This window comes from Stomoxys calcitrans, chromosome 2, assembly GCF_963082655.1.
Source record: "Stomoxys calcitrans chromosome 2, idStoCalc2.1, whole genome shotgun sequence".
Classification (NCBI taxonomy): Eukaryota; Metazoa; Arthropoda; class Insecta; order Diptera; family Muscidae; genus Stomoxys; species Stomoxys calcitrans.
In genome coordinates, this window is record NC_081553.1 from 213,317,734 (window position 1) to 213,336,222 (window position 18,489).

Here is an 18,489-nt window from a genome sequence, read left to right on the forward strand (position 1 = left end):
ATCTTGCGACCGTTAGATATTTTCTCTTCCTATCTTGGCATTAAAGTCTTCTGGCACTATTATTGGGTTGCCCAAAAAGTAATTGCGGATTTTTTAAAAGAAAGTAAATGCTTTTTTAATAAAACTTAGAATGAACTTTAATCAAATATACTTTTTTTACACTTTTTTTCTAAAGCGAGCTAAAAGTATCAGCTGATAACTGACAGAAGAAAGAATGCAATTACAGAGTCACAAGCTGCGAAAAAATTTGTCAACGCCGACTATATGAAAAATCCGCAATTACTTTTTGGGCAACCCAACATATTGTCATGTGTGCTCAAACGTTGTCTCTTTGGCATGTTCATCCTTGGATTCTGTCGGGACTTGGAAACAGCCAAGATTGACATAAATAATTTGCGAAAAAATTTGTCAACGCCGCGAAAAAATTTGAAAAATCCGCAATTACTTTTTGGGCAACCCAATATAATGTCATATGTGCTCAAACGTTGTCTCTCGGCGCTTACAAGATATATCCTTGGCATGTTCATCCTTGGATTCTTTCGGGACATAGACAAGATTGACATAAAGGATTTTGACTTTATACGGATTGTGGCTAGTCTCTCATCCACCGGAGAGAATCGGTCCAAAGGTCCGATCGCCGCGGGACGATCGGCGAGGTGGCCACATTTTCATGTGTTGGTGGCCATCCTCGTCAAGTTCCTGTGTAAGCAAGCTCGTTCTGGCCCAATGGACCGACCGCAGCGGGACAGAGTGGGTATTTGTTATTTAAAGCCACCAAAAACTCGCCTTGTCATGTCGAGCATCACAGGCACTCAGTATTTGTGCAAAAGCCGGTGCCCCCCGAGCTCTCACTAAGACTGTCCGCTCGATACCGCTGACTGTCCACGACTGCCGTTGCAGCTCTGCGTATGGAGCATTCCATTACACGCAACCTGTGGACGCGCCAAGTAGCTCGCAGCCAAGCTTCTCGTAAGAGCAAAGAACTCGTGCCGGGATGGCTGTGTCTCGGTCTCGATACCAGGTAGTCCATAATGGAAATGTCAGCATTGCTTTCAGAATTTTTCCTAGTCTAATCGCAACCCCGGCTACTCAGTTCCTTATTGCCTGCATATTGAGCATCGCCTCCAGCATAAGGTGTACATAGTTCGACCTAACCAGACAGCAACGATTTTAGCATTTTGGTTAAGTTTTTGTGGCTCTCTATGACCGAGTGCGCTCTTTTCAATTACTCTTAGATAAGCGGAGCCCATTTTCATTACCATCAACAAAAGAAACACAAAATCTTAGCCATCAACAAGTAACTACAAGTAAGTGCTGTTTAAAAAATCTTTTTTCTATCCATGGTGGATAGAATCATATTATTATTTGTATAATTTGAATTCGCATATATTAATAGCGGGGAGTAATCTACATACATGAGCTATTATCGCACTCTTTTGATAACGCAAGAAATTGGCCGGTATATAAACAAGTTTATAATCAAAATCCAAAGAGCAATGATTGGAGCAGCACTGCTTAACTAGCAAAACGCAGTAGTCGTGTGTGGAAAGTGGAACCGTAAACAACGCAGCTTTGGAGAAAACTGAAAAGAATTTGCAAAACAAGATATCGACCCGCAGAGCAAACAACTACAACTATGTCCGTAAATACTGACCTACAACGCGAACGCCAGAATGCCACTATTCGCAGTGACGAGTTTGCCACTTGGTGGTGGGGCGGTGAGAAGGAACTCAACAAACGACGGGCCATGGAAAAGCTTTTCTTTGACGATCCACAGTTTGAAGATCAACGTTCCATTGCCAATATGTCGCACAAAGAACTTTATGAGCATACTGCAGCAAAAGCTGTGCGCTTTGTGCGAAAACTAAGAGAATTCCTGCAGCAACAGAGAACCGGTAAGCGTCTTACACCCATAGAGGAGGTGTACGAGATGCGTATCATAATGGCTGGCACTTTGGGTGCCGCTTTGGTGCCTCAAAGTTTTCCCTTGCGTTTGCATTTTACCATGTTCCTACCAGCCCTCATCAATCAAACGACCGAGGAACAACGCAAACAATGGCTGGATAAGGCTTGGAATTTTGATGGCATAATTGGCACATATGCTCAAACTGAATTGGGCCATGGCACCTATATGAGAGGTTTGGAAGCCCGTGCCGATTATGATATTGAAAGAGGGGAATTTGTTTTGAATTCACCTTCACTAACCTCCTACAAGTGGTGGCCCGGTGGCATGGGTCAAACGGCAAATATGGTAGTGCTTATGGCCCAACTTTACATTAAGGATAAGCCCTATGGTTTGCAACCATTTTTGGTGCGCATACGCAATGAGCAGAGCCATGAACCAGAACCCGGTGTAGATGTGGGCAGCATTGGTCCCCGACTTGGCATGAATGGTGTGAATAATGGATTTTTGGGTTTCAAAAATGTACGCATACCTCTTAACCAAATGTTGGCCAAGCATAATCAAGTCTTAGCGGATGGCACCTTTGTTAAGGGACCAGAGCCTTTGTTGCTCTATGACACCATGATATTCTCGCGTGTCATTGTTGTGCGAGATGTTTCGTATAATCTGTTGCAAGCGGCCACAATTGCCACAAGGTGAGTTAAAGTATACCTAAACTATTGGGTTGCCCAAAAAGTAATTGCGGATTTTTTAAAAGAAAGTAAATGCATTTTTAATAAAGCTTAGAATGAACTTTAGTCAAACATACTTTTTTTACACTTTTTTTCTAAAGCAAGCTAAGAGTAACAGCTGATAACTGACAGAAGAAAGAATGCAATTACAGAGTCACAAGCTGTGAAAAAATTTGTCAACGCCGACTATATGAAAAATCCGCAATTACTTTTTGGGCAACCCAATAGATATGTGAGAAGAATTTAGTTAAAGGAACTACTGCAACAGGAAGGGAAGTGTGAAATAGACCACTCTAGAAATAAAAGCCTCTGAAGCACTAATTTGGAAAGTGGCGAATCTCAAGGTTTAAATTTTTTTGGCCGTAGTGCAGAATGAAATTCGGTTTATGTGATAAGAACTGGGGCCACCCGGGCTGATATTTGTGGTTGTCAAAATCGTAAGCTTCAACATACTATTAAAAAGTTTTGTTCAAGTAAAAATTACTAAAATTTAAATCAAGGTCCGATATGGATCATATTCGGCATGGCATGCCCCCCCCCCTATATCCTATATATAACCTCAATGACAGAAGATTTGTTCTATAAGACGAACTCAGAATAGCTTTCAAAGCGCCTCGATTTTCTACGCTCCTCCAAATTCTTATATTTTGTTTTGAGGTGACTCTATCCACTTGATATTGCCATCCGAGTTCCTATAAGCTCCAAGCAACATGGAATTACTTATAGCACTATTCTCGCTCTCTCCTGCTAGAGAAACAGGGTGACCATATGTTACCTTCGATCAGTGGGGAGTTAATTAGGTTTCATTGTTATCACGAGAACATTAGCTGGGAGCTACCGGGCGTCCACAGTTTGCGAATAGTGGAATGCTCCACCGGGCTCCGAATGCTCCAGCTGTGAGAACCACACAGGCTGGAAAATTGAGGTCCGATCTGTGTGGTGTTACTTGCAGTCACGAGAAGCTTAGCTGCGATGTACCAGGTGCGTCCACAGGTTGCGAAATACTCCATACGGAGTAGCTGCAACAGCAGTCGTGGAAAATCGTCGGTATCGAGCTTGGTCAATTACAGGTGCTTGACGAGGATCGCCACCTCCACATGAATATGTGGCTACAACAACAAGAATTCCACTGTCTGCGCCGGGAAATTTGGCCGCACTTGGGGTATTCGAGGGACTGGTATAAAGCGAGCGGCTGCTGCATTAATGATGTCTCGCATTTTCCTCTCGGCAGCTAGCACATCTGAGGGGAGTGTCAGTTCACTGAAGCGGCGATTGGTGTACTCTCTGAAGCCTGCCCAATCGGCCTTCCTCTGATTGATAAACTTTCGGCGCTCAGAGGTTATGAAGTCTAGGTGGTCGGTCGATGGTGAGAATTATGGGGAAGTGGTCTGATCCCAAAGAATTCACGACTTGCCAGGATACGTCACTCAGCAGATCAGGGGATGCAATGGAAATGTCTGGCGTGCTGCTACACTTCCTTGTAATCCTATTGCGGGCACCCTCATTCACTGTGCAAAACGTGGAACCTTCAATCTGCTCTACCAAATAAAAATATGCCACGCTGCCTGTTGCCTAGGGGAGAATCCCATGAGATGTTATGCGCATTCAAGTCTGCTGGAGATTATGACCAGATAGTAGCCCACTTATGTCGGGCTTGTAAGCCTGGCCATTAATTGGGACACAGCCACCAACCGGCGGTATGTACACGTTGTATAGCTCTATCACGGCAGTACCGGACCTGACTGCTATCCCCATGCACACCATGCATGGGTCACTAGCGCCAGGCGCAGATACCCCGGCTGTTGAATTCCAGCAGTTTAACTATGTATCCTTCGATAGTGGTGGGCGGATAAACATGCAATATTGACACAAGAGCAAGGCTTACACCCGATCTCGCAAGCATATCCGTCTCCTATTTCCTAAATACCCTTATGTCCAGGAACCATGCATAAATCTACATTATTCGTCCTCTGAAGACAATTTAAGACCTTTCGCAGCGACCCAAAATCTTATAGATGTGCCAACTAAAGCCCTCAATGCTTCTTCGTTATCTCTGTAGATACAGATGTTAGATCGATCTATACCTCTGGATATCACAATCTTGGCCGCCCTAGTTATCGCAAAGACCTCTCTCTGCAAAATGCTGAATCGAAGGTTGGAGGCCATAGTAGAAGTCTTTGTGTAAAATTTCAGCCAATTCGAATAAGAATTGCCCCCATTAGGGGCTCAAGAAATAAAATACGGCGATCGGTTTATATGGGAGCTGTATCAGGCTATAGACCGATAAAGACCATATTTGACTCGTATGCTGAAGATCATGGGAGAAGCCGTTCAGCTAAATTGGATAACAATTGCGCCCTCTAGAGGCTCAAGGTGTCAAGTCATAACAAAACACTCCATACAGAATTTCAGCCAAATCGGATAAGAAGTGCGCCCTTTAGAGGCCCAAGACGTCAAGACTCAAGATCGGTTTATATGGCAGCTATATCCGGTTATGAAGCGATTTGAACCATACTTAGCACAGTTGTTCAAAGTCGTAACGAAACACTTCATGCAAAATTTCAGCCAAATCGGATAAGAATCGCGCCCTCTAGGGGCTCAAGAAGTCAAGATCCCAGATCGGTTTACATGACATCTATGTTATCGACCGATTTCAACCATACATAGCACAGTTGTTGGAAATTATAACAAAACGCCTTATGCAAAATTTCAGCCAAATCGGGTAATATTTGCGCCCTTAAGAGGATTAAGAAGTCAAGACCCCAGATCGGTTTATATGACAGCTATACTAGGTTATCGACCGATTTCAATCATACTTAGCACAGTTGTTGGAAATCATAACAAAACACCTTATTTAAAATTTCAGCCAAATCGGGTAAGAATCGCGCCCTATAGAGGCTCGAGAAGTCAAGACCCCAGATCGGTTTATATGACATCTATGTCAGGTTATCGACCGATTTCAACCATACATAGCAAAGTTGTTGGAAATTATTACAAAACGCCTTATGGAAATTTTCAGCCAAATCGGGTAAGAATTGCGACCTTTAGAGGCTTAAGAAGTCAAGACCCTAGATCGGTTTATATGACATCTATATCAGGTTGTCGACCGATTTGAACCATACTTAGCAGAGTTATTGGAAATCATAACAAAAACACCTTATGCAAAATTTCAGCCAAATCGGGTAAAAATTGCGCCTTCTAGGTTTATATGGTAGCTATTGGGTTGCCCAAAAAGTAATTGCGGATTTTTTAAAAGAAAGTAAATGCATTTTTAATAAAACTTAGAATGAATTTTAATCAAATATACATTTTTTACACTTTTTTTCTAAAGCAAGCTAAAAGATACAGCTGATAACTGACAGAAGAAAGAATGCAATTACAGAGTCACAAGCTGTGAAAAAATTTGTCAACGCCGACTACATGAAAAATCCGCAATTACTTTTTGGGCAACCCAATATATCAGATTATGGACCGATTTAAAAGATATTTCGCACCGTTGTTGGAAGTCATAATAAAACAGGTGATGCAAAATTTGAGTAGAATTGGATATGAATTGTGCCCTCTAGAGGCTCTAGAAGTCAAGATCCAAGATCGGTTTATATGGGAGCCATATCAAAACATGGACCGATATGGCCCATTTACAATCCCAACCGACCAATACTAATAAAAAGTATTTGTGCAAAATTTCAAGCGGCTAGCTCTACTCCTTCGAAATTTAGCGTGCTTTCGGCAGACGGGCTAGATCGACGATTAAGAATATATATACTTTATGGGGTCTAAGACGGATATTTCGAGGAGTTATAAACAGAATGACGAAATTAGTATACCCCCATCCCATGGTGGAGGGTATAAAAAGTATTAGTGCAAAATTTTAAGCGGATAGTTCCATTCGCTCGAACGCCATCGTAATTTCAACAGACAGACGGACAATTAGGAATATATGAACTTTATAGAGAGTCGTAGATAAATATTTTCAGACGTTACAAATACAATAAACAGATTAGTATACCTCCCATCCTATGATGGTGGCTGCAAAAAGCTTAACACATACTTTCTTATGGCAACACTGCCAGTTGCCGCCTTTGATAAGCTAGCTGTCACATTGGCTAGCAGTAAAAACTAGTTCGCCACTCATATCAAACACAGAGTTTTAGCAGCATAGCAAGAGCAATGCTCTTGCAGTCGTTTGCCTAAAGTGATACCGCGTGTGTCGAGAAATACATTTTACGCAGTGCCAAAGAAATCAAATCATTAAAAAATAAATAAAGCGAGTTCAACGCCCCACTTGTTGAAAGCCAACAAGCTCAGCAATGTCCACAAATACTGACCTACATCACGAGCGGCAAAATGCCACAATATGTAGTGAAGACTTTGCCGTATGGTGGGCGGGAGGCGAAAAAGAACTTAGCAAAAACCGAACACTGGAAAAACTTTTCTTTAATGATCCTCAGTTTGCTGATGAACGCCCGCTCGCCAATATGTCTTACAAAGAAGTGTATGAATACAGCACTGCAAAAGCTGTACGTTTTTTGCGCAAACTAAGAGAATATCTGCGAGAGCAGAGAAAAATCAATTCCAAGCCCCTAACAGCCATAGAGGAAATATATGAGTTGCGCCGTCTGCTGGCAGGCACATTGGGGGCCGCTTTATTGCCTCAGAATTTCTCTTTTCGTTTGCATTCTGCTATGTTCTTGCCCACCCTGCTGAATCAAGCGACTGAGGAGCAGCAAAAACAATGGCTGGAGAAGGCTTGGAATTTTGATGGCATAATTGGCAGCTATGCCCAAACTGAATTGGGCCATGGCACTTTTGTAAGAGGTCTAGAGACTCGCGCCGATTATGATATAGAAAGAAAGGAGTTTGTTTTGAATTCACCTACACTGAGCGCCTATAAATGGTGGCCCGGTGGTTTGGGTCACACTGCAAATGTGACAGTGCTAATGGCCCAACTTTACATAAAGGATAAACCATATGGCTTGCAACCATTTTTGGTGCGCATACGCAATGAAAAGACCCATGAACCAGAGCCGGGTGTAGATGTGGGTGATATTGGTCCGAAGATCGGCTTGAATGGTGTAAATAACGGATTTTTAGGTTTGAAAAATGTACGCATACCTCTTAACCAAATGTTGGCAAAAAATAATCAAGTGTTAGCCGATGGCACCTTTGTAAAGGGTCCCGAACCGTTGTTACTCTATGGCAGTATGGTTTTTGCGCGTGTCCTTATTATAAGAGATGTTGTGTATAACCTGTTGCAGGCAGCCACAATTGCTACAAGGTGAGTTTAAGTAAACCTATGAAGATTTAGTGGTGTTTCAAGAAAATTATCGCTTAAACGGCAGTATGCACTTCTGATGAAAATTTCATTTCCATGGGGAATGCATTCACATATCCTAAGCGAAATTTTCGGTTTCAATACCGTTACCCAAAATTTCACTTGGAGGTATGCATGCAGCTCAAATGATTTTTTGTTTTGCGTAACAGGGTGACATAATAAGCATTGAAGAATTTTTTTCTGACAATTAAAGGCAGTATGCACCTCTGGCGAAATGTTCGTTACCATAAGAAATGGATTGACATATCCTAAGCGAAATTTTCGTTACCGATACCGTTATCGAAAATTTCGCTTGCGGGTAAACAGCTCAAATGAAATTTTCTGTGCATAACAGGGTGACATAATAGGAATTGCAGAATTTTTTCTTGCAATTGCGGATGAAAATGTACGTTTAGATAGGGCAACATGAGGTAAAGTTGAATTCAGATTTTCTTGGTCCAATTCGGTTTTATTTAATTTTATCTTAAGCTCCTTAGACCTAAGTTCCTTAAATAAAAATTCCTTTTTATCTCATTTGTCCCAACGCTTCGTCAATTTTTGTTGACATCTTCAGGGGATACGTCTATTTAATAAAACATTACATTTATTTCAAATCTTCATGAAAATATAATTAACTTACAATAAATTAGGATTTATTCACATGAATTTTTTTTTTGTCAAAAGCGCATTCATTAACAACACGACATTAATTATATTGGATACAACTTAAATTGTAATATTACATCTTTTTATTGCAACACGTAAACCTATATTAATATTGTTTGTGTCCTCTTTCAAGTTCATCGTCCTATATATTTTTTGTTGTATTCTTAAGCTTTTTAAAGTGTATCTCTTTCTCTCTTTGTTTTCTTTATCTCATATTTTGACATTTTCTAAGTCTGCCCTATGGCCACTTTTCAAAATATGTTGCGCCAAAGCTGTTTTCTATGCTCTGTGTTTTCCTATTCTTGTTTGCAGCATTCGTTTTGTTGTTCCTACATGTACTAAGTCACAGCTTTGTTCGTTAGTTCCCTTACATTCTATTTCGTAAACAACATTGCTTTGTTGTTGTTTGTCGATTGGAGTTTAGATGTTGGAGAATATTTTGTTGTTTGTTTGATTCGCTCTGTATGCATATTTTATGTTGTTTGTTTTGTTCATTAATGCTCTTAAGCTTTTGTTATCTGCTAATCCAGGGATGTATTCAAAGCTACAATATCGTTTGGTTTCTTCATACATTGTAGGGTTGCCATAAGTGCTGCTTAGTTTGCGTTTTATTTCGTCGTAGAGTTCAAGTGAATATATCCTAATTTATTGTAATTTAATTATATTTTCATGAAGATTTGAAATAAATGTAATGTTTTAATTAAATAGACGTATCCCCTGAAGATGTCAACAAAAATTGACGAAACGTTGGGCAAATGAAATAAAAAGGAGTTTTTATTTACGGAATTTAGGTCTAAAGAGCTTTAGATTAAATTTCATTACATATGTACTTTATTAGCCAAACATTATTAAAAATCGGGCAAAATTATAAATCAATGTTTGTCGCCATCTTGTAGTCTACACAACTATTTTCCAGCGGGGACATAAATGTCGTGGCTGCAACCGAAATATTCGTTTAAGACGCGTACTTGACTTAAAGAACGGTACGGTTTCGATACCGTTACAAAAAATTTCGCTTGCATGTAAGAAGCTCTAATGAAAATTTCTAAGTGTAACATTTTGTAAAATGTAACAATTTTTTCTTGTTTCATTGGAGATTTTTTTCTTGTTTCTTATACCCTCCACCTTAGGATGGGGGTATACTAATTTCGTCATTCTGTTTCTAACACCTCGAAATATTCGTTCAAGACCCCATAAAGTATATCTATTGTTGATCGTCATGACATCGGACCATAACTTGATATAGTTACAATACAATAGCTTAGCAATTCTTATCTATTATCCTCTGTTTGCCTAAAAAGAAATACGGGGCAAAGAATACGACAAATGCGATCCATGGTGGAAGGTATTGGGTTGCCCAAATGTAATTGTCGGTAATACAGTAGTAATATAGTCAGCGTTGACAAATTTTTTCAACGGCTTGTGACTCTGTAATTGCATTCTTTCTTCTGTCAGTTATCAGCTGTTACTTTTAGCTTGCTTTAGAAAAAAAGTGCGCGAAATGTTGTTTACATTTGTTTGTTTGGCGTCAATTTTAATATGGGTACCACATGTATTGAAAGAAATTCATTTAACAAACCGAATCAACGCTTGTGATATGCACCTTAAACGCAATGAATTCGATCCGTTTTTAAAACGAATCATAACTGAAGATGAAAAATGGATTGTTTACAACAACGTTAATCGAAAACCATCATGGTCCAATCATGGTGAACCAGCTCAAACCACTTCAAAGGCTGATATCCACCAAAAGAAGGTTATGCTGTCTGTTTGGTGGGATTGGAAGGGTGTGGTATATTTTGAGCTGCTTCCAAGGAACCAAACAATTAATTCGGATGTTTACTGTCAACAATTGGACAAATTGAATACAGCCATCAAGGAGAAGCGACCAGAATTGGTCAATCGCAAAGGTGTCATATTCCACCAGGACAACGCTAGACAGCACACATCTTTGGTCACTCGCCAAAAACTGAGTGAGCTTAGCTGGGAACCATATAACCCGGAGCTTGCACCATCAGACTACCATTTATTTCGATCTTTGCAGAACTCCTTAAATGGTAAAACTTTCGGCAATGATGAGGCTATAAAATCGCACTTGGTTCAGTTTTTTGGAGATAAAGGCCAGAAGTTCTATGAGCGTGGAATACTAAATTTGCCAGGAAGATGGCAAAAGGTTATCGAACAAAATGGCAATTATATATTTGATAAAAGTTCATTCTAAGTTTTATTAAAAATGCATTTACTTTCTTTTAAAAAATCCGCAATTACTTTTTAGGCAACCCAATATATGAGATTCGGCCCGGCTGAACTTAGCACGCTTTTACTTGTTTCTTTCTATGTTTGGATAGATCCATACAACATTAAATAAAGTGATTTGCAAATGTCTGTTTGCATTTTCTTTTATACCCATCACCATCAGATGTTGGCTATATTCATTTAGTCAAAATTATGAGACTATCGGATGAAAACTGCGACCTATACTTTGTACACTGCGACCTATTCTTTGTACACATAGACAGACGGACAGAGAGATGGACATAGCTAAATCGAATCAGAAAGTGAATCTCCGTCGATCGATATACTTATCAATGGGCCTATCTCTCTTCTTTTTGGGTGGTAAAAAAAATGCACTAGGCTATAATACCCTGTAACACAGTAGTGGTGTAGGGTATAAAAATTGTACTCCGCTTTTCACATGACCTCACCTTATAATACATCCTGTTCTTGGTATTGAGTTTTACTTTCCGCCTGCAGAATTAAAATTCTGAATATGGAGCCAGACCATGATGAACTCCACTAATACTTTACTTTAGGCCCTGTAGTATTTGGTTTTTATTATGTTGTGATGATATTTTGGGGATAGTTTTGGACTCATTATTTTGATTTTAGCATAGATATTTTATTGTACTTATCTTTCCAAGAATGTATACTTTGAATATAAACTACTTTATTATGTGTGCCAAAATTGCTATCCAATGTGTATGCCTCAATAATTTTCTGTGCTACACTCTTGACAGAGATGAAGATAAAATAAGTAAACATTGGTCTGCTTTATTTGAACGGATATAGATATCTTTATGAACTTAGAAATGGAAGAAGATAAGATGTTTACGAGATGATATGCTAATTTTCAGGGCCAGAAAACAAGGGGCCATTTGTGGGACCCTCAAATTGGGTCATTCCATAACGAAGTGTTTCTACTTATATTGGGTTGCCCAAAAAGTAATTGCGGATTTTTCATATAGTCGGCGTTGAGAAATTTTTTCACAGCTTGTGACTCTGTAATTGCATTCTTTCTTCTGTCCGTTATCAGCTGTTACTTTTAGCTTGCTTTAGAAAAAAGTGTAAAAAAAGTATATTTGATTAAAGTTCATTCTAAGTTTTATTAAAAATGCATTTACTTTCTTTTAAAAAATCCGCAATTACTTTTTGGGCAACCCAATAGATAACACTTGGCGCTATTTTACTTTTCAAATCAAATTTGGAATACATTTTCTATGTTAACAGTTTAGTTTTCATATTTCTTCTAAATGTGTCACTGTATTTTCTTCCTTTCAGATATTCCGCTGTTCGCCGCCAGGGCGTTGAGACACCTGGCCAGCCCGAGATACAAGTTCTGGACTTTTTAACACAACAACAAAAGTTATTCCCTCAAATTGCCAAGGGCATATTTTATCGTATGGCAGCTGACTATGTCTGGGATATGTATCGTGTGGTCAATAAGGAGCTCGATGTGGGTAATAAACGTAATCTTCCCGAGTTACATGCTTTGACTTGCTGCCTTAAGGCTGTCTGCTCCGAAGATGCTTCCAAAGGAGTGGAAATTCTGCGCAAAGCTTGTGGAGGTCATGGTTTTATGGCCTCAGCTAATTTTGGAAATATTTATGCCAATGCCACTGCGGCTTGCACCTATGAAGGAGAGAATACTGTACTACTATTGCAGGCTGCTAGATTCTTAACCAAGAGCTATGTGGGTGGTTTGAAGCGTTGTGTGTTACCCAGAACTGTAGCTTATATGCGCATCTTCACTCGTCCCAAGTGGACAGCAGATGTGGAGACCCTGGTAGCCTATCTGGAGAAGACCTCCATGGAGAGGGCCAAATTTTCCTTTTTCTATATGCAATCCAACAAAGCAAATCCCAAGATTGCCAATCATGCTGGTTTGTCACTGGCCAAGGCGGGTATTTTGCATGGCCGGGCTTTTATGGCTCGCATGGCTTTGGATAATGTGCGTTCGCAGATACTCAAAGGACGCATTCCAAAATCCTTGCAAGGTGTCATAGAGGAGTTGCTGAATATTTTCATTATGGATCTTTTCCTGGCCAGTTTGGATGAAATTCTACACTTCAATTATCTTAGTGCCAAGCAAGTGCAGGATATTGAAGAACGTTATCAACAGGCTTTATTGGCTTTCCGTCCCAATGCTGTTGCTGTGGTAGATGGTTTTGACTTCCATGATCGTGTGCTGTCTTCAACTTTGGGCTGCTACGACGGTCAGGCATATGAACGTCTTATGGCAGAGGCTCGCAAGTGTGATTTAAATACTGAAACGGTGAATGCCACATTTGAAAGCAGCTTAAAAACTCTGACGAGATCTAATTTGTAATTGTGAGTGAGAAGATATTTTTTGTTATTTTTTTTATACCATAATTTTTTTGTTAAATGGGGTATTTGCAGTGTGAATTATATAAAACAAATGTTATTTCGTATATTTTTGTAAATAAAGAATTTAAAAGTGTTTGGTTTCGCATTGATTATGGACATAATTTTTAAAATGGTTTTTGAGTGCATCTAATATAGTACTGTATAAAACAACTTCTTATACACAGTATAACATAATTATACAGTTACTATTTCTTATTGGGTTGTTGTCCATAATAAGTTAAATATTTATAAATAAAAAATATGGCAATGATAACTTTTCTTGCTGCAACAGTGACTCACAAATCAAAAAATTTCAATGCGAAGATGTTTGTATACTACTACGGCAGAGTTGAGTTGCTGCTTGGATATTAAATCGTTTTTAATTTCGAAATTATAATAGAACTAGAGTGCTGAAGTCAAAAGTTTTTACAAGAACAGCATCGTTGTGTTTCTCCAAGAGAAGTAGGAGCTTTTGGTGAAAGAGTTAACCATAGAAAGGTTGTAAGTCCCATACTTAGCCAGTTCTATATATAAATACCAATTTTATCGCATAAATTTGGACGTGTTCCTACCTCATTGGATGGGGTATATTAATCTAGTCATTCCGTTTGTAACACCTCGAAAAATTGATCTGCGACCCCATAAAGTTTATATTCTTGATCGTCTGGACATTCTGAGTCGAACTAGCCATGTACGTCTGTCGAAATCACGACAGTGGTCTAACACGTAAAGCTAGCCGCTTGAAATTTTGTACAGATACTTAATATGGATGTAAGTCGTTGGGAATTGCAAATGGGCCATATGGCCCATAGCTCCTATATAAACCAAATCGGAAGATTTGACTTCTTGAGACACTGGAAGCCACAATTTTGTAAGATTTCGCAGAAATTAGGCATGCAGTGTTTCCTTACGACTTCTATAAATTGTGCCAAGTACGGTTCAAATTGGTCTATAACATGATATATAGTCCCATATAAACCCATCTCCCGATTTGATTGCTTGAGCCTCTTGAAGCCACAATTTTTGTCCGATTTGGCTAAAATTTTGCATGCGATGTTCTGTTACGGTTTCCAATAACTGAGCTATGTACGGTTTAAATCGGTTTATAATCTGATATAGCTCCCATAAAAACCGAGTTCGGATTTGTATTGGTTTATGAATTGATACAGTTTTTAGGTTCTCACATTGTTAAAAGCTCCGTTTACATGTTGGCATCGAAGGATTCTTCTATCCTTTGCTCCTAACAAATTTACTTGAAACAGCCCCTGACCTCGAAATGTTAAAGATGTACTTATGATCCGTTTTGGAGGCTTTCCTTTGGATCACTTTGAAGTTTACGAATTTTCACTTTGCTGTTAAATCCCCCAATGATGAATGTAACTCCATCAACATAGTGGCTTTGTTGCTTGGGAACATCCACACAATTTAACTTTGGTTTTAATTTTGTATATCATTTTATGCATTACATCTGTTCAATACATAATTCACTAGAGCTTGGTTCCTATTGGCTCCTTTTCAAACATATGTTACGTAAATGCGCGCCAATACGATTCTGTTCTCAAACACATGGGCACCGAACAGGGATGAGCAACAGCAATAGATATGGTACAAAAGTGATTTGAAAGAGTACATCAAGTAGAAAGGTACTTTTTAGTAAAAATTAATGCTGACAGAGGCTGTGAGAATTTCTTCGTCCTTATTAAGTATTCAAGGATGTAATCCCATGATGTCTCAGAGCTCCGCTTGAAAGAGAGATACGTTTGCACCTAGATCGGAGAAGAAATGCCTTGCCAAGATGGAAAGCCTGGCGCCAGACATGAACACAGCAAATGTACGATCATCTAATAGAATGTATGCCAGACTGGCGAACGGTTCGCTCCCCAATGACGAGCTCTTCAAGGCATATTCGTGCACCTTTTTATTTTCCGGAATATCATTGTATCCGGGGATCCACGACGGCCTAATACCTAAGTCTCTACTCGGTGTGATCCAACCAGGATCTTATCGCTTTGTCAATTTTGGCATTTGTAGTATATTACATGCTCAGGAGACCTCTCCTTGATTAAAAAAAATACCTTCTTAAGATGGAAGGTTTTGACCCTGTCGATTTTTTTCTCCTCATCCTAACTAAAAAAGCTTCTACAATACACAGAAGTCGCGCATAACAAAAGATTTTTAAGTTCGCCTCCTCAGATCTATAACACTGTGCTCGTTTATAACTCATGGTGTTAAACTGTCATGTTGTTTGGTGGTGGAGACTTGACTTATCCATCTTTATCTTGGAGCCAAACAGGATTTCGTCTACATCTCGGAGCCGGCCCGTCTTCATCTAAGAGTCATCCAATTCCGTCTCCTCATAAGGGACATCAATGAAGACTGAGATCTCACTGATAGCTTTCTTTTTACTCCTTTTGCTGAATTTGGTATGGATCGTTGACCGATTGACGATTTTTCGAAAATAGTTCAGTTTATGAAACTTGTTGATCCTCAACACTCAAGCACCACGATTTGGCCAGGCCGAACATATCTTACTAATGTTGTACTTGTTTTTATACCCTCTATTATATGCGCCTCGGTAGTCGAGTTGGTAGAATGCTCGGATTACAGTGCGGGGGTCATGGTTTCGATTCCCACCAAAGGCCTTGGTCTGTCCCTGCTGTGGCATCACAATGGACTTAAAAATGTCTGAGTGAGTGAGACTGCCACTCTTACCTAACCTAATCTATACCCTACACCATGGCATGGATTTATGTATATACTATACTAGCTTAGTCATTCCATTTGTTACCCATCGAAATATGTATGTATTTATCTGAGGCCCCATAAAGTATACATATATTTGATCCCCATGTTATTTTAAGTCAATCTAGCCATGTCCGTCCGTCCGTCTGTAACGCTAGACGCTTGAAATTTTGCTCAAATACTTCCTATTAGTGTTGGTCAGTTGGAATTGTAAATGGCCCATATCGGTCCCTGTTTTGTTATAGCTCCCATATAAATCGGTTTCCTGATTTGACTTCTTGAGGCTCTAGAAGGTGCTGTGACATTCAACGGATGTGCCATGTATGGTCCGAATCGGTCCAAAACTAGATATAGCTCCCATATAAACCCATCTCCTGAATATACTTCCTGAGCCTCTGGACGGCGCAATTTGGCGGAAATTTTGCACAATGACCTCTGCTATGACTTTCAACAACTGTACCAGGTATGGGCCAAATCGGTTCCCAACCTGCTATAACTCCCACACAAACCGATCTCTCGAATTTTTCTTGAGCCCTTATAGGGCGAAATTCTTATACGACTTGGCACAATGGTCTTCAACATCCAAAAGAAACCACCCAAACTATGGTCTCCAAGTTCTAAATCAAGTATGACCTGAATCGGTTCATAGCTCTTCTTATCCATTATCCTTTGTTTGCCTATAAAGAGATACGTGGTACATAGCCCGGCCGAATTTAGAACGCTTTTACTTGTCAATTTTAATTTTTCTTAATTTTTTATTGTTTTATTAAAAAAATATGCAAAGTATAACACAAGGTTACCAATAAACATTTGTGTTTACACGTACCAAAATTGTACCATGCATACAATTTACCATCCCTGGCACAGAGAGAATGTACTCTTACTCAATAAAAACAGAGACCAAAAAGTTTGTTTCTCTTCAATCTACTTGCCATGGCGCGGCGTTGAGATTTTGGTTATGTTAGGACGGGCGGACGGGCCATTATGCATTACAACTTCATTCAGTTACGGTATTTCAGACGCGTTAGACGTTACCGGAAACAAATTTGTGGAATAGTGAATTCGTAGCCGTCGTCGTAAATTGTTGTTGCCTTTGAAATGGTTAAACAAATATAATAACGTCTTACGAGTTGTGTTAACTAAATTGCAAAAGATTTACAAAAATCTTCGTTTAACTTGGTCTCTTCGAAACGAAAAAAACGTAAACAATTGAAATTTACGTGTTCTGCTCTTATATCAATGTGGTGGTAGCATGCGGCGTGTGTAAACAATACCGCATTGTTGTATAGTCGTCGAGTATAAAAATCTGGCAAAGCGCATCCAATTCATTCGCTAGAAGTAGAAGTTGTTATTGTTATTATGCAGTATATACTTCAATTTCGGGAATAAGTAACAAGAATAGTAAAAAAACAACAATAACAACAACTAGTGTTGGGTGTCATTATCTTAAATGCATTGTGCATCTCATCTATGAATTGAATGGCAGAAAAAAAGTGTTTAAGTGTGTTTGCAGCTAAAGTGTGAGTGTGAATACATGCCATTTTTTTGTTGTTTCTTCTTTTCTCAAGACCACAATAGTGGAGTGAAGTGATAGAGTAAAGAGATAACAATAACAACAACACATTCTATATTGTCTGTGGCAGTGGCATTGAAAAAGAGAAAAATTCTAACGTAATCACATCATATGTTCATATTGGTTGGTCTTATCGAATAGCGCTGTATATGAAACATTAAGAAACGTATAAAATTTAATACAAAGTGTTTTAGAAACAAAAGAATAAAACAAAAGAAGCTTTTAGCAACGTTTTTTTTGGAAAACCAATAAAAAAAATCTACATAATACTAATTAAACAAAATAGAAAACCCCATAGCACAACAGCAGCAGTAGCAGTAACAGCAGCCGCTTAACAGCATCCCAACAGCAACAAGAACCACAAAACACGGTAATATTATCACGTTTAGCACGTTGTTGTATTGTATATGTAGCTATGTTTGGTTTGTTTCTGGTTTGTTATTGTTTTCCGTTTTCATTTTGCTGCTGTTTCCTTAGCCAGTCAGACGACGACGACGACATCTGTTTTCTTTTTTTTTTTGTTTGACGTTGATGCCGCACACAGCAGACGATCGAGTTGGTCTTATTTGTGCACAACAAAGGCAACAACAACATCAAACAAAATAAAAGAATTAAGAGAAGTAAAACAAAACTAACAAAATAAACAAAAAACTGAAAAAAAATCTACAACGAAACCGGTACCAAAAGAAAGAGTTAATAAAAATACCACGATAGGCACACACTCTTCGCACATAATCACGAGTCGTTATTTTTGAAAGTGGTACAAATTCAATTAAACAAAACCAGGTATTTTTATATCAAAGTTTAGCTTTTTAACAAATTGTGGGAAATTTATTGTTGTACATAGTTTGGCAAGACAGTCTATAAGAAGTAAAAATCAGGACATCGATATATAGAGAAGCAGTATCAATGCGCA

At 39.0% G+C, this 18,489-nt stretch overlaps 1 protein-coding gene across 2 annotated transcripts; it reads left to right on the plus strand.

The window, feature by feature from the left end:
- Nucleotides 1–1,239: 1,239 nt before the first annotated feature.
- LOC106091132 (probable peroxisomal acyl-coenzyme A oxidase 1) lies at nucleotides 1,240–13,289 on the plus strand. 2 transcript variants are annotated; one of them, XM_059362854.1, is made up of 3 exons: nucleotides 1,240–1,307; nucleotides 1,397–2,598; nucleotides 12,173–13,289. In XM_059362854.1, exons 2-3 carry the CDS (start codon nucleotides 1,637–1,639, stop codon nucleotides 13,218–13,220), a joined length of 2,010 nt encoding a protein of 669 aa, XP_059218837.1. In that variant the 5' UTR covers nucleotides 1,240–1,307; nucleotides 1,397–1,636; the 3' UTR covers nucleotides 13,221–13,289. The 2 variants fall into 2 exon arrangements, with proteins under 2 accessions (XP_059218837.1, XP_059218836.1); XM_059362853.1 differs by lacking the exons at nucleotides 1,240–1,307; nucleotides 1,397–2,598 and adding an exon at nucleotides 6,799–7,912.
- Nucleotides 13,290–18,489: the final 5,200 nt, after the last annotated feature.